Below are 16,412 nucleotides of genomic sequence, written 5' to 3'. Positions count from 1 at the left end.
TATATGAATGTCAATTGATACTATCAAGAATTTTGGCTATCTAATTTTTTTTTTTGTGTAATGTATGTAAATTATTATATTTAAATAGAATTAATAAATAATTAGCTCTTGAGGTAATATTGAATACTAATATTGACAGTTATATATTATGATAAACTATATAATTTCATAGCGAAAAAATTAAAAGGGAGCATTTTATATTTAGTAAATTATAAATATTTTATTAAAAATTTTAAAAAGTAAAATTTAGTTAATATACAGTTCAAAATTTAGAACCAATCATTTAAATAACTTTAAATTTTTATGCTTCGTTAAATTGATATTAGGGGCAAAAATGGCATTTAAAAAATAATGGATGATGTTTTTCATGGATTATTTACCTAAAGGGCATTCATGAGTATTTTCAATATTTAGAGGGGCATTGACGATATTTTTAATTTTAGAGGGGCATCTATGATATAATGATCTCCAAGAAGGGTACTGGTGAAATTTTCCCAATAGAAAAATTCTACAATGCAACGGGTATATTGGTAACGTGGCGTAACAAACTAAGAAATATTTTTTTTAAAAATATATGTCCCATCATAATTATAAAAAAATATTTTTATTATATTTTTGTTTGAAAAGAATAAATATGATTGGCTTGTTATTAATGATGTAGTGTAATAAGTGTGATAGTGTAGAATTCCTCCATCAAATATTAGGGGCTTTTTTTGCAAATAGCCCCTGAGCAATTTTTATTTTAAAAATAGCCCTATCAAAATTAAAATTGCAAAAATGACCCTGTCTTTGCCACGCAGGCGCCACCTCAGCGCCACGCGGGCACGGCTGGGGCCAGAGTATTAAGTTGAACACGGTGAATCATTCACCGTGTCTAAACACGGTGAATGATTCACCGTGTTTCTTACGCTTTTTTTTTTTATTTTGAAAAGTGGAATAAGGAGTAGGGATGTCAATAGGTATGGATATTCGAAATATTATCCGAATCCAAATCCGAATAAATTATATATATACACGTAATTTATTTTTGTTTATTTATACAATATATAAAATATTTAATAATTTTTATTCCTTAGATCTTCATCCAACGGTATAGATTTTTAAAACCCGCTGGGTTGGATGAAGATCTAAGGAATAAAAATTATTAAATATTTTATATATTGTATAAATAAACAAAAATAAATTATGTATATATATATAATTTATTCGGGTTTGAATTCGGATAATATTTCGGATATCCATATCTATTAACATCCCTACTCCTTATTCCACTTTTCAATATACAAAAAATACGTAGGAAAAAATACGTACTAAACACGGTGAACCATTCACCGTGTTTGAACACGGTGAACCATTCACCGTGTTCAACTTAACATATGGGCCCAGCACTGACCGCGTGGCGCTGACGTGGCGCATGCGTGGCAGCCCAGGACCATTTTTGCAAATTAAATTTTGATAGGGCTATTTTTAAAATAAAAATTTATCAGGGGTCTAAATGCAAAAAAAGCCCAATATTAGCTATGTAAAACGGGCCGGGCCCGGCCAGCCACAGGAGTAAAGCCCTTTTTTTTTTGACCTTTATTCTGAATAAATTTTTTGGAAATTTATTGTAAAAAAAAATTATTTATTGATTATATATGTTTTATAAAAACTAAAATTCAAAATTTATAAATTAAAATTACAAAACTGAAATGATTTTTTTAAAAAAAAACCAAAATAGGAGCCAACATCTCAAAAAAGGCCCAAATATGACTTTAACCCAAGCAACACTAAATTGCGACAATTTATAGGCCCACTAAATGAGCCTAAGCCCACGTTCTGTTACAGTAAATATATGGATAAGTTGGGCCCACAACGGAGCAAACTCCTTTGTCACTATTAGCACTTCCTCCTCCATCTCAAAGCTTCTAGATCCACCTCTCTCTCTCTCTCTCGTTCTTTCTCTCTCCTTCATCACACAAATGGAGTTTCCCTCTCACTTCCCCTCTCCCAGTGCCCCTCACACCTCTCGCTACGCATTCCAATGGCCTCTTCCCTTCTCCCTTCCACTCTATGCGCCCTCACTACAAACCCTAACCCCATCTCCGTCCACCCCAGAATCCCATTTTGGAACCCAAACCCCCGCCCCTTCTCTCTCTCCTCCAAAGCCCATCGCAGAAACCCTAGACGGTTCTCAATCCAAGAGCAGCAGGAGAAGAGGGCGGAGCAGTCGCCTTCGGCCTCCGTAGCCGAAGAGGCCGAGGCGGAGGCGAAGAAGTCGGAGACGACTGTGGGAGGAGAAGGGTTGGATGAGAAGGGGAAGGAGCAGCAGGAGGTGGATTGGAAAACGGATGAGGAGTTTAAGAAGTTCATGGGGAACCCGTCGATCGAGGCCGCGATCAAGCTTGAGAAGAAGCGGGCCGATCGGAAGCTCAGGGAGCTCGATCGCGAATCGGATGGTAATCCGATTACCGGGTTCTTCAGGAATGTGCTTAGGGGTAGGTTGTCGAAGGAGAAAGAGCAGTTGGAGAAGGCCGAGGAGACCTTCAAGGCTTTGGACCTTAACAAGGTTACTTGAACTCTCATTTTAAAGTAGTAATTTTAATGTTGCTTATTTTGATTTCATACGCAAGATGGTCTTTTTTGTTTATTTTTTGTTAAAATTGCGTACTGTGGTAAATAATAACTCATTTTGAAATAGTTATCTGAATTATAAAAATGGTACTTTTCTATCAGTTTCTAAATTTTTAGGTAGAATACTCGGACTTTTTTATAAAATAACCCTCTAAAATTTTAAAATTTGTGAAATAACCCACTCAAAATTTTATTTGTAAAACTAACCCTCTTTTCGCCACGTCGGCGCCACGTTAGAATTTTTTTTAAAGGCGGTGAATCGTTCACCGCGTTTTTTCATTTCTTTTAAAGACGGTGAATCGTTCACCGTCTTCTCCTATTTCTTTTAAAGGCGGTGAATCATTCACCGCTTTTTCCCATAATTTATTTACTGTTATTTTTTATATTCCATATATAATCCTAACAATCACATAAAAATTCTAACAAATTATATATAATCTTAACAACTTTTAAATCCTAATAATTTATCTATATAATTTCATATAATCTTAACTGCTTTTATATGAAATTATATGGATAAATTATTAGGATTTAAAAGTTGTTAAGATTATATGAGATATAGAAAGAAACAGTAAATAAGTGAAAGACGGTGAATGATTTACCGTTTTTAAAAAAATGTGAGAAAGCGGTGAACGGTTCACCGCCTTTAAAAGAAATAAGAGAAAACGGCGAACGATTTACCGTCTTTATAAGAAAACCCTGACGTGGCGCCTACGTGGCGAAAGGAGGGTTAGTTTTACAAATAAAATTTTCATATGGTTATTTTACCAATTACAATTTTTTAGAGGGTCATTTTATAAAAAAGCCCAGAATACTCTTTAAACCCATCAAAACTGCTAAACTCTTATTCCGATAGGACATGCCACTTACGTATTTTTTGGAAATAATAAAATAATGATAGGTTAGATGCTAAAATCAAAATTTTGAGGTTCAAACTTCATATACCCATTTCAAAATGCACTATAGTTCAGGGTATTTTGTATCTTTTCACCCTTTTTACTTCAAACAGTATTAAAAGTTTTGAATTTTCCGATCCTTGACCTGTATGACTTGTAGTTGAGGAGTTGTTTTGGATTTGATACATTCTTTGCTGTGGATGTGCGGAGATTCGGGGATGGGGGGATTTTTGTTGGGAATCTGAGAAAACCCGTGGAAGAAGTGATGCCCAAGTTGGAAAAGAAGCTAGCAGAAGCGGCAGGCCGAGAAGTGGTCCTCTGGTTCATGGAGGAGAAGAGAGATGACATATCAAAGCAGGTATAGAAGAATGGTTAGCTTAGTCACTCTTCATATGATTTTTGCCTACTTCGCTTGTATAGGATTTGATTGATGTATTATTCTTCGATTCTTTGGAGTTTTATGTTATGTATGCCTTAATGCTCTGTAAATAGCTCCTGGTTATGTGGTGATTGATTCATTAGTTTTTGTGATGAATGAAAGCATTTTCATACAAGGTTGACAATTATATCTAGATTTGTGTAATTTCAATGTTCATTTGTCATTCGAAATCATCAGAGCTGGTCAATTTTTTCCAAAAATAACCAATTAAGGGATGAATTGCTAAACTTCATGGGAAAGTGATGATAACTATTAAAAATAGTACATCTGAAAAGTTTTCTATCTGCACAAAGATTATTATAGCACATATTGGCTTGGTTGCTACCTAGGCGATTTACAATATCATTTTCTTCCTGAATGTAAGAATGATATATTTAGACCCTTTTTTTTCTGGAGAATTTGTTCTTGAAAGAGAAGACTTTATTTTGTAGGTCTGCATGGTACAACCGAAAGCAGAAATAGATCTTCAATTTGAGGCTACAAAGCTGAGTACACCCTGCGGCTATGTGAGTGCCATAGTATTATGTGTCGCAACTTTTGGAACAATAGCTTTGATGAGTGGCTTCTTTCTTAAACCTGGTGCTACTTTTGATGACTATATATCCGACGTGCTCCCTCTATTTGGTGGTTTTATCTCGATACTTGGAGTCTCCGAGGTAAGGATTTAGCTTGCTTTTGACTTACAAAGTGTTTTGCTGCTTTCACTTTCCCATATTTATCTTTAGAAAAGAACGTATGGACCCCTCAGCTGTTTTTTTTTGGAATTGAATTGAGGATTCTGTTACATTATGCTTAATTGTCAGTTTTGTCCAGTTTTTAGTTTATGGAAATGTGGCCTCCATTAACCATAATGGCCTATAGCTCCTTGAGGGGGTACCCATACATTTTTACGTTTCTTTACACTTGCAATTGTTAAATAATATGAAACAACCATTAGTTTCTAAAAGCTTAAGTTGGTAGAGACCGGTGCTTAAATATGTTTATATTTAACATTCCTCCTCACATCTGGACTAGAGATTTTTCGCTGGGCCCATGACATGGACTTAAATTAAATGGGAGGAAATTAATAATGTTAGAACTTGGTGTTACTCGAACTCAAGATCTCCTATTCTGATACCATGTTAAATTATATGAAATCACCGTTGTTCTCTAAAAGCTTGCGGTGTTTAAATATATTTTTTTTATATTTAACAACAATCACTGAATTGCTACTCTTGGCTTTTACTCTATGCAGATTGCGACGAGGTTAACCGCAGCTCGATATGGTGTTAAGCTGAGCCCTTCATTTCTTATTCCATCTAATTGGACCGGATGCCTTGGTGTTATTAATAACTACGAATCGTTACTACCAAACAAAAAAGCTCTTTTCGACATCCCGGTTGCCCGCACAGCTAGTGCGTATTTAACATCACTGGCACTAGCTGTCACCGCATTCGTGGTTGATGGTAGTTTTAATGGTGGGGATAATGCATTGTAAGTCCTTTCAGACCCTAAAGAAACAAGAGAAAACACTACTACTGAAGCTCTGAAGTAATTACAGTTTTTGCTTTGTAGTGATCGCTGGTGAATCTCTTTCCTTTTGCAGATTTGTAAGGCCACAGTTTTTCTACAACAATCCCCTTCTTTCTTTTGTTCAACTGGTGATTGGGCCATATGCAGATGAATTGGGAAATGTATTACCTAATGCTGTTGAAGGTGTAGGGGTTCCCGTTGACCCTCTTGCTTTTGCTGGACTTCTAGGTAAACATTTCTTCTTGCTTTTGTAAATTCTTAGGATTTTTATCATTTTCGATCAATAGACAGAAGTAATATAACAGAGTCCTAAGTACTTGGGGTTGTCTACGCTATGATGTTCAATCAATAGTACTATCTTTGCCTTTTAATAATTTTGTTGAGCATGATTTATCTCTATGAAAGTGGCTAGATTGGTTATTCAACTATTGACAAAGTTGATTTGTCAAATATTATCATACGTTACCATTTAGAATGTAGCCTATTCTCCTTTTTAATGTTTTAAATCCCTTTTATCATCCTCTCATATTCTAATATTTTTGTCCTTTTTTATTTTGCACATATTTAAAATGGCATCATGTATGGCTTTTTCATAATCCATCCAACTTCAATATTGGAAAATATGGTTTGTTGTTAGTCTCGTCTCTACCGTTTGGTAAATGGAATAACCCATACCTTACTCTGTAAAGAGTTGCTACTTATTATTTTATTGTGGTGATCCCAACTAGGAATGGTTGTGACATCGTTAAACCTTCTGCCAATTGGTCGGCTGGAAGGCGGGCGGATAGCTCAAGCACTGTTTGGGAGGGGCACTGCAGCCGTGCTCTCTTTCGGCGCGTCACTTCTCTTAGGAATCGGTGGCCTAAGCGGCAGTGTCCTTTGCTTGGCGTGGGGTTTATTTTCAACTTTCTTCCGAGGTGGGGAGGAAATTCCGGCGAAGGACGAGATCACTCCTCTAGAGAACGATCGCTTTGCATGGGGCTTCATCTTGGCTATCACTTGCTTCCTCACTCTCTTTCCAAATGGTGGTGGTACATACTCAAACTCCATTTTCGGCCCTCCATTCTTCAGGGGTGATCTCTAATTGCTCTATTGCTTACGGTGATTTTATGTAAATGCATATACTGTTGCAATCTGTATTGTAATTGTATAATGTGCTGTAGATATAAATTTGTATCATAAGAAATCCGAATACTAATTTGAATAAGAGGAAGAACCTTGGAAGTTATTACTTTAACAGTGGAAGGTAAAGATGTAACCTTTCTCGCGTCTCGTTTCTTGTACCAAGTCTGAGAATCAAAACTACTGTAAATTACATGTGAGAACACGAGGTTATATAGAAAGAAAAAGGAAAAAGAAAAGCACGAAGACATTTTAGACATAAATTAACACATTGACTAAATTTCAGAGATTGCTTATCTGGATAGCCTCACAATGAGCACCGAACACTCCGAATGTAATCTACGACCAGTAATGAATGGCTAGGAACAGAAGACTAGGGGCATGAACCATTTGTGTTATTGGGGTTAGTCGAGCAGTTGGAAGGATTAGATGGTGGCGCGGGACATGAACCGTTTGTGTTATTGGGGTTACTTGTGCAATTGGAAGGGTCGGACGGTGGCACTGGACCCTTAATTCGAGAACTCAGGAGGTGGCGGTTGCCGCTTTCTGGCGACCACCAGACCCCGTCCAAAGGCCGAGCAGCGTTGAGATGCTGCAGATTAGAAAACAGCAAGAGAAGCAGAAGCAGCTGGGTGGTAAAAGCTCTTTCATAGGTAGATGAGCCCATCTTGTTAGTAGACTCTTTTTAACTTTTGAACCTTTTCTTTCACTTCGTTTGTGTGATTTGATCTCACTCTCTCTTGTGGATCAGATATAAGGACAGAGAGAGGAAACTTATAGAGAAGTTGGTTTGAAGTCTTTTTTGCAAGTTTTGGTCTAGACGTTCATTTTTCTAAGAAAAAGTAAATTTAGTTGGAAATATAAAACAACTAAGCTTTTAGAATCTTAAATATCAACAATTAAATTTTTTATTATTTGCGCTAGGGATGGTCGGTGGTTTGGTCTAGACGTTTGTACTCTAGCATGAAGTATTCGGTGCAAAGACCTAGTCATTCTACGTACGTAGTAATAACTCGAAAGTGACTAGTCTAAAGTATACAACACTTAGATCAGGAACGTCTGGTCAGTTGATATTTGCAGTTGGATGGGTATAAATCAATAGATTTGGTGTTAAATGCGAAAATTTGACTTGTTGAGCATTGAGATTGGACTTGTTGAAAGGTTGGTACTTGAATGGGATTGAACGTAGTAAAATTACTTGTTCCGAGTAGAGAGGAACTTCTAAACGCTCTTGTTACGGAAGCAACACCATTCGTAGTTAAGATTGCAGTAGCTTGGAGTAGTGGACTAGTCTAGGTTTCAGTTTAAGGCAAAACAAAAATTAGCAAGCACCATTAGCTGGAAACAACACCTCAATTATAGTTTTAGGTGCAAATTAAGTGGAGATAATAAGGCAGTGTTCAGTATATAATTGTATGCCACATTACAAGACCACTCTTTAATTTGCTTTTGCTTACCATCTAGATGTCAGAATATGTTATATGGCGACAAATGGTGTTGGATAGAGATTTTGTTTTCTTAATCAAGAAATACCTCCATTCATTTAATTCAAAGTCAGTTTGAGCCTATTGCTTAAGATTGGCCTGTTTGAATGAAGATATTCAGAGAGAAAACTAAGAGAGAAATATTTTTCATTTTAAATTTCTGAGGGAGAGAAATGAATAGGTTCCAAGTCATTTTCGTAGAAAAATCAAAAATTTAGCGTACTCGGCTAAACGGTGAATCTCTCCGGCATTATAATAGTTGACAACTAAATGGTGTGAATCAAACTACAATTGCGTCAATCCAAACGTCCTCTTACTCTGTCCTGATTGAAAATGCCGTGTTTTGACCCTTATGAATTTTCTTTTGATTTACAGTAAAATTTTCTAGCAAAAAAGATAACAAAATTGTATAAATCATTAAACTATGTGATGATGAATAACATATCATTGGATCATAATGTGGTACGTACATTCTGCCCCTTTGGCTAATTAACAACTACAGTAGATTGGGATTAGTTAAGAACTTTTTGTATGCCGTGTAAGTTCAAGGGCTCAAGCCCTTTTTCTTTTTTTTTTGAGAGAGAGAAAGATAGATAGCATGCTATCTGATTCGTTTATTTTATTTAAAAATAAACTTAGCTGAAAATGTGAATCAACTAGAATTCGAACTCAGGACCTCGGATATCAACCACCAAGTTCTTTGCCACTTATATTAGGGACGATCGGTAAGGACTCAGGGCTAATTCAACAAAAGTGTTATTTGAATAGAAATTTTTTTTTTCTCTAGAATGAACCCAAACTATCTGAAACGACGGGAGAAAAAGCTTCGAAGTTGGAATTCCAGCCTCCTTTGGATCCCAAAGAGGTCACCTCAGCTTCATGCTACGGAACAGCTCTTATTGGCTATCATTTGTAAGAAACTTACTGGAAAATTCAGACCAATAAAGTACGAAGTTCATGATCAAACTTGACTCTTTATTTGATTCCATGTCCTCTTGCTGTCAATTTTATTCATCTAATCAAATATATTTCAAACTCACAACACAAACAGTGAAAACTAATTATTGAAACAGGTTTGACTGAATGATTGCAAAAATGATGAACTTTTTGGCGTCCTAGCTAGCTAGGCAACTAAACAATCATTAAACACTGTACTAAATTAATAAAATTTTAGTCATTTTATTTATATTAGCCCTTTTAATTTTGTTCCTAGGTCTCTGTTTCAAAAACACCTGTATTATTAGGTTAGCCAAAAAACCGACAGCTAAATTGTTATCTTGAAACACAGAATAAGATATCGAATCTTCTGACCTACTTAATAGCATTTTGACTAACAATAATGATAGGTGATAGATGTAAATCTTACATGTACATTAGCTGTATGAGATAATATGTTTATGGGGCCTAATAGTAGTTACAATTTTACTTTGAACAAACAAAATGGTAAATTTTACACTATCCAAGGGTCAAAATTGCACCAGAGTAAAATTGAGAGAGAGAGAGAGGGAGATGAGATGATGATGAAGATGAAGTTGCTGATTGAGGAGGAGATATGATGGATAGGTTGTTGGGCTGTCACATTGGACAGAGCATGCTTTCCTTTCCCACTGGACTAGTGTGAGAAAAGGAAGAGGAGAGAGAGTAGAGAGAGAGAGAGAGAGAGAGCAGAGAGAGATACCAAAGGTGTCCCATCTAGCCAGCCCATGTACAACCCAGTACCGCATTCTGTCTCCCCTCCCGGGAGCATCTCCCAATTCTCTCTCTCTCTCTCTCTCTCTCTCTCTCTCTACCTCTTCAACTCTACACTCCACACACACACACACACACACACACACACACACACACACAAAACAAAAGCAAGCAATTAGCACTCATTCGTATGGTCACTGTGGCTCTAGCATTGTAAAACACTAGTACGCACGTACTCCTGCTTCGCCTGTGTACACAGTAGAAGCAGACCAGTAACACTGTAAAAGAGAGAGAAATTAACATAGCAAGCCCTGCTGGATGAGAGAGAGAGAGAGAATAGTTCTTAACTATAAGAATCCATATATTTTCATATTTAAGCTTGAGTTCTCATTAACAAGTTATGTCGCATTTGTGAGCAGCTGGAACGGATTTTGTTGGATTAATATATAGAAGTTCTCTAACACTAAAACTCTGTGAAATGTTTAAGAATGTTATAACCTTGCATTAGTCTTAAAAATCGAGAACACAGATCGAAAGAAATGCAATGAATTACATTACATTGTGACTCGAATATCTCTGTATTATAGGACTTCAAGTACGCCAGGCGCATGCAACAACAGTTTCTCTGTTCTCTGCTCCATCCTATCATGTATTTGTATATTAATATAATAGTATCTACTATGCTTTTATTCTTGTTTGATTGGATATGCAGTAATAATGGAGGAGGGGAGGAGCGAGGAATGCTCTTTTAGGACCGTTACGTAGTTGCAGGAGGGGAAAGGAAAGGCATTGCAGTAGTGGGCTCCCTGCTGGTCAAAGATTCGCTCCTCCTCTGTGTTTAATCGATCTGTGAGCAGGATCCTGTTTTGTGTTTGCTGTTCAAGGGAAGGGCTCTTGAGTCTCTCTTACCACTTTACCAGGTACGAGGTTCGACTCCATGTACATTTTGGTTCAAACCTGGTTCGACACAATCTCATCGTGTGCGATTTGCTAACTAGCTACTTGATTGGACTCAAGTTTAAAATATGTCTTTGTGTCTTATTTGCCCAAATTAAATCTAGTCGATTGAATGTGAGTTGGGCTTGATTGAGCACTGGGGATGCATATTTAATCACCCTGCAGGTTAATCTTAAGAACAACTAACCAATTGTATCTATTGTAGTTGTCTAACGCTTGATGGTCGGTATTCGAGATTTTATGTTCAAAGTCTAATAGTTTTATATTTTTAGCTGAATTTATTTTTAAAAAAAAAATTGAAACAATGTGGAATAGTCATTATCGTATTGTTACTTCTAATATCTATATATACTATAGTATAATATATATATATATATATATATATATATATATATATATATATAATATATTATATATAATTATAATATATATATGAACAACTTTCTTTTTATGTTGTGTTTTTTGGGGGGGAATCAATGATATAAAGTTAGACGCTGTACAAATAAACAAAAATTTAAAATTTTGGGATGGAGGGGGATGGCGTTGTAAAAAGTTATTCGAATTTTACTTTTATTTTTGCTTTAAATAAAGATTTTGGCGAGTTTAGATATTATGATGAGTACGAGAACCGGAATTTCAAATTTGAAGGTTTTGCTTTTATTGTCGGTGAATCTATTAAAATATTTCTAGTAAAGTGCACGTTCTTTTAATAAAGCACACATTTTGTACAACTCCATGTGCAGAAGTTGTATAGAATACAAATCCCTCGTAATAGTGCGATTCAGCAGATAACATTTTATTGTACAAATAAAGTCAATCAAACGATTATAAAATTAAGAATATGATAAAGCTAATATAAAAAAAAAAAACTTAATAACAAAAGAGTGTGAGATTTACGCTAACTTTTGGGTGTACAGTTAGTATTACTCTTTTGTAAAAGCTTTACTTTGGGCCAAAAATGTTTCCAAGCCATGAAGAGAGAGTGTGGAGGAGAAGAGAGAGGAAGTGTTTTTGTGGGAGGGGAAGACATGCAAGGACAAATTGAAATTCCCAAACCGAGCAGCCAAACACGTGATTTTGGCTGTCCAGCAAGGGAAGACAAACATGGCAAGGAATTTCGAGTCCCCCCACCTCCCCGGTGAACTTACCCCACCCAAGTGATCACAACTTCAAAAAAAAAAGAAAAAAAGAAGAGAAATGCTAGTTGTATATTGATTGTTGAGATGTATAATTTTATGATGATTTATTTTTTAATTTAAATAAACTCTTTCAAATGTTTAGTATTAAAAAAGAAAAGAATGAAGACACTTTTTAGTTAGTCTTTGAATGGTAATATCCTATGATATACATTCAAAAAAATATATAAATATTTTTTATAACAAATATATTTTATACTATTTATATAGCGTCGAACATTAAAGGATAATACAATAATAAGATAATTTATACTAAAATGACATAACAAATTTTGATTGTACTACTTTTATGCCAGATAAAAGTAGTTGATTAATAAGTATTTTTATACGAAAAAATAATTGTTATAAAGAAGTTATTTTTTCTTTTCTTTTTTTTTTGTGATAGATAGATAGCACGTTACTTGTTTCATTTGTTTCATTTAGAAATAAACTTAACTGAAAATGTGAATCAATTAGAATTCGAACTTGAGATCTCGGGTGCCAATCGTTAAGCCTTCTACCGCTTATGTTTTAATAGTGAAGGGAGGATGTGAGAGAGAGAGAGAGAGAGAGAGAGAGTGAGTAAGAGAGGAAGCAAAGAAGAGGGAAACAGCTCTCCTCCAAAACCCCAAAACCCCCCAAAACTGGCTGTTCCCCTCTACAAGGTCCTCCCCACCTGCTCTTATCCCCTCTTTTCCAAACTACTTAAAAGACATATACATTGACACATACAAAGCAAAAGGAGAGAGAGAGAGAGAGAGAGAGAGAAGAAAAAAAAAGCAGAGAGAGAGAGAGAGAGAGAGAGAGAGAGAGATTGGTGGTGTTGGTGAGGAGGAGAAAAAGAGAATGCAGCAGCATCTCATGCAGATGAACCAGAACATGATGGGGGGCTATGCTTCCCCTACCACTGTCACCACTGATCTCATCCAGCAGGTGTTCCTCTTCTCTCTTTATCCTTTTTTTTTTTTTACTTAAAACTCTCCTTTCTTATTGAAACTTAACATGTTTGCTACATCTTCCTACATTCCCAACTTAGTCTAAAATCTATGGTCATCTGCAGTTCTTCTAATGATAAATAAAATTAATGGGAGAGAAGCTCTTTGATGCTGTTTTCACATTTTAGAGTGTGAGTGTGCTTCCTTTCTATTTGTATGCTCCTCTTCTTCTTCTTCTTCTTCTTCTTTTTTTTTTGGCCCCCATTGCTGACCACATATAAGTTCAAATGAGTTCTTTTCACCTAACTATATTTAATACTGTTAAGAATATTTCTTAACCTGTTCTTTTTCTTTTTTTTTTTAATTCCATTATCATATCAATGGCCACAAAAGTGTGCTTTGGGTCTTCTTTTCTAGTGAGTTAATCTTTGGTGTCTTATATGTGGTCAGTGGGTTTTATACTCATATCCATCTTAATCCTGTCTCCATGTGTTCTCAGATTTTTTTTTTTTTTTTTTTTTTTGAATGCACTCTATGGAATTTGAAAGTATTTATCTTTCCTATGTAATATGTATGAGCCAATTCTTTTAGATTTATGTGACTTTATATCTTTGTCACTGTATATAAGCTATTATATATTTGTTAAAAATTAGGAAATGTTAGAGGTAGTGTGTTTAAGGGATCTTTTAAGACTATTTCTGAACCATTTCCTATCGACAATTTTATTTTATTTTCTAACAAAATCACAAATTTGGAACTATTTTCCAACCTTTGATTGCTCACAGAAAAGTCTGCTGAATGTACAGAGTAGTGTCAGTTATCAAATTCCTGGTACTTTGACAATCACCTTGCAATTTACATTGAACAATTCCGATATTGCCGTAGTTTAGAAACTATCCCATAGATTTTGCACTTTTGGGAACGATTTCGACACTTCAAGCTTATCGACAAAACTATTTCTTCCAAATCGTAATCACTTTATGTAGCAAGACTACTAATTTATGATCATGTACAACAGAAATCACTCCAATTGAAGCATAAAATAGTACAAGCTATCTGCCTATGCAGTATACGATTTCGTGATTGTTATATTGTTCAATTAGAGTTATGCATACCTGTTTATGTCCTGGGTTGTGTTTTAGTCCTCGAAGTTCTCAATCCCTTGTTTATGATTCATTGACTCTCTCTTTAAGTTTTGCTATAACATGCTTCTTGTTTCATTTCCTACAGTACTTAGATGAGAACAAACAGCTGATTCTCGCCATTCTTGATAACCAGAACACTGGGAAAGTGGAGGAGTGTGCTCGGTGAGTCATATCTCAAATATTAGTCGCTTTGACCCAAAAAAATAGCAATGGTGAAATTGATTGATAAATTTGTGAACTGCTTTTTCAATTGCATTTGAATGCTCCATGGTCTTTTATATGTGGTTATCTTCATGCACTTAATATATTCCTAAATACCCTGGACATTTGATTACTTATGTTTATAAGTTACCACTAAGGTATCTCGAGCAAGCAAAGCATCATGGTATTGTTAAAGAAGAAACTTTTACATCTCCAGGGTTTTCTAAAGGTAAAGTAGTACTGCATATAAAAAACTAGATTCTGTCAATTGACCATTTCTTTATATCTAAGAAAATGGAGAAAGTTTTTCGTTTCAGAACTAATTAAATCAGGGATTCCGACATTGTTACCTTTGTTCATCAAAAAATTGAACACTTCCCCTAATGTTAATCACTCGATTTATTCTTTTGGTGACTCTATACATTGGACAAGTGCTAATTTTATTGAATAAATGCGCGCAACATAATTGTATTCTATCAATATATGATTCCCTTTATTTCTGCATACATTTAAATGCTGGAAAAATCTATTAATATTTTAATCCGAGTGGTAGTAGTGGCATGTCTTGTTCCCAGATGATGCTCTTTGTAATCCATTATAAAATCAACAAATTTTAACCAAACATTTGGCCTGCATTTGGGTGAAAACCAATTATATTTGCTTAATTGTTGCTAGATATCTTTTAGACCAACCGAACTTCTTTAAAATTATTAATAGAATCTGATGTGACGAAAAGTACTCCATATTATCGAGAATGGTTTGCAACAATAGCACAGAACTGCTTTTATGTGAACATTACTTGGACAGTGACAATTCACACAATTTAGTGAAATTAACATTAACAATATGCAGAATTGAAGTTGCACAAAAACAGCATAATTTTCATGAATTCTTCAAAGAAAATATTGTAACTACATAAAAATTCCTTTGCAGAAATCAAGCTAAGCTTCAACACAACCTCATGTATCTCGCCGCCATTGCTGACAGCCAACCTCCTCAAGCATCAGCCATGGCTCAGGTAAAATCCCCTCAAATCATCTTAAATGTTTCTTTTCGTTTTTCATTCAGTACCTATAAAAGTGTAATAAACTCAACTCATATAATTCGGTAACTTCATTTAGATCTGTTCTCGATCAACCTCATGTTATGTAATCTAAAGAAAAGAAAAGGAAATTTTCTCTGCCGTCTAACCTGCTTCTTTTTTTGTTCGACTATTTTTTCAGCAGTACCCCTCCAATCTTGCCATGCAGTCAGGCCTACGTTACATGCCAGCTCAGCCAGCGCAGCTGATGAGCCCGCCGCAGTCGCTGATGGCCGCACGATCCTCGATGCTGTACGCCCAACCGGCGCTGTCGCCTATTCAGCATGGCATGGGCTCCAATGTGACTAGTGGATTCAATCTACTCCACGGTGAAGGTAGCATGGGAGGTACTAACACAACCAACAGCGGTATGCTGAACACCGGAGTATTTTCTGACCTCGGCCGTGGCGCCGGCGCCGGAAAGCAGGACGGGGGGGCCGGTTCGGGCGGGCAAGGCGGGGAGGGAGGCGAGCCAATGTACCTGAAAGGCTCTGAAGAAGAAGGGAGTTAAGAGTGCATGTGTTTGAATGGAGAGTATCTAGAGTTTGACATAACTTTGTAGGTAGTTTGTAGGCTAAGTAGGGACTCTTCTGCTTCCATGTTTGTGTCTTAGGAAACTTTGGAACATATTAATGTGGCTTAGAGCTTTTTGGATAAGTGCTTTTGGGTTGGAACAGGTGGGGTTGGTGGTGAAATCTGATCCTAAACTATGCGTATGCAGCTTAAAATTATGGACTCTGCTGTGGTTCTTGTGATGTGCTCTCCAAAAGCACTTGTATTCTGAGCTGGAGAAGTTGTTCACTGTAAGCTTCTTAATGTGTGCTAATATTTATAATCTTTTTGTTAAGATGAGATGAGGTGGAGGTGTTCCTCGCATTGCTCTCGTGTTTTGAAGATCTTCAGATTTCTTATAATTACTCTCCACTCAGATTTCAACTCAATTAAGCTTACTAATTACCAACTTGTTAATTAACTACATATATGTGAGTTACGTACGAAAGACAAATGAAACATCATCGTAACATACAACACAATTGTAAGATATGAAAAATAAACTCATTTTCTCAGCTTACTCTCTCTCCATCATGGACATGTTTTCTTTGTTCTATATACAAATCCCATTGATTAGTTGAGAGTTCTTTTGAAAGAAGTTGATAGTTTGT

The 16,412-nt window shown here is 35.8% G+C and overlaps 2 protein-coding genes across 3 annotated transcripts; both read left to right on the top strand.

Moving 5' to 3' along the window:
• On the top strand, positions 1,945-6,726 carry LOC109705763 (probable zinc metalloprotease EGY3, chloroplastic). Its single transcript, XM_020226575.1, has 6 exons — positions 1,945-2,548; positions 3,670-3,867; positions 4,380-4,604; positions 5,183-5,421; positions 5,534-5,688; positions 6,189-6,726. Exons 1-6 carry the CDS (start codon positions 2,024-2,026, stop codon positions 6,542-6,544), a joined length of 1,698 nt encoding a protein of 565 aa, XP_020082164.1. The 5' UTR covers positions 1,945-2,023; the 3' UTR covers positions 6,545-6,726.
• On the top strand, positions 12,449-16,096 carry LOC109707708 (GRF1-interacting factor 1-like). Of its 2 annotated transcripts, none has more exons than XM_020229205.1 (4): positions 12,449-12,820; positions 14,053-14,129; positions 15,102-15,186; positions 15,395-16,096. In XM_020229205.1, exons 1-4 carry the CDS (start codon positions 12,734-12,736, stop codon positions 15,758-15,760), a joined length of 615 nt encoding a protein of 204 aa, XP_020084794.1. In that variant the 5' UTR covers positions 12,449-12,733; the 3' UTR covers positions 15,761-16,096. The 2 variants fall into 2 exon arrangements, with proteins under 2 accessions (XP_020084794.1, XP_020084788.1); XM_020229199.1 differs by having other exon boundaries at positions 12,450-12,820; positions 15,392-16,096.

Source organism: Ananas comosus, linkage group 1, assembly GCF_001540865.1.
Source record: "Ananas comosus cultivar F153 linkage group 1, ASM154086v1, whole genome shotgun sequence".
In the NCBI taxonomy this organism is placed as follows: Eukaryota; Viridiplantae; Streptophyta; class Magnoliopsida; order Poales; family Bromeliaceae; genus Ananas; species Ananas comosus.
This window is presented reverse-complemented; position numbering and strand designations above follow the sequence as displayed.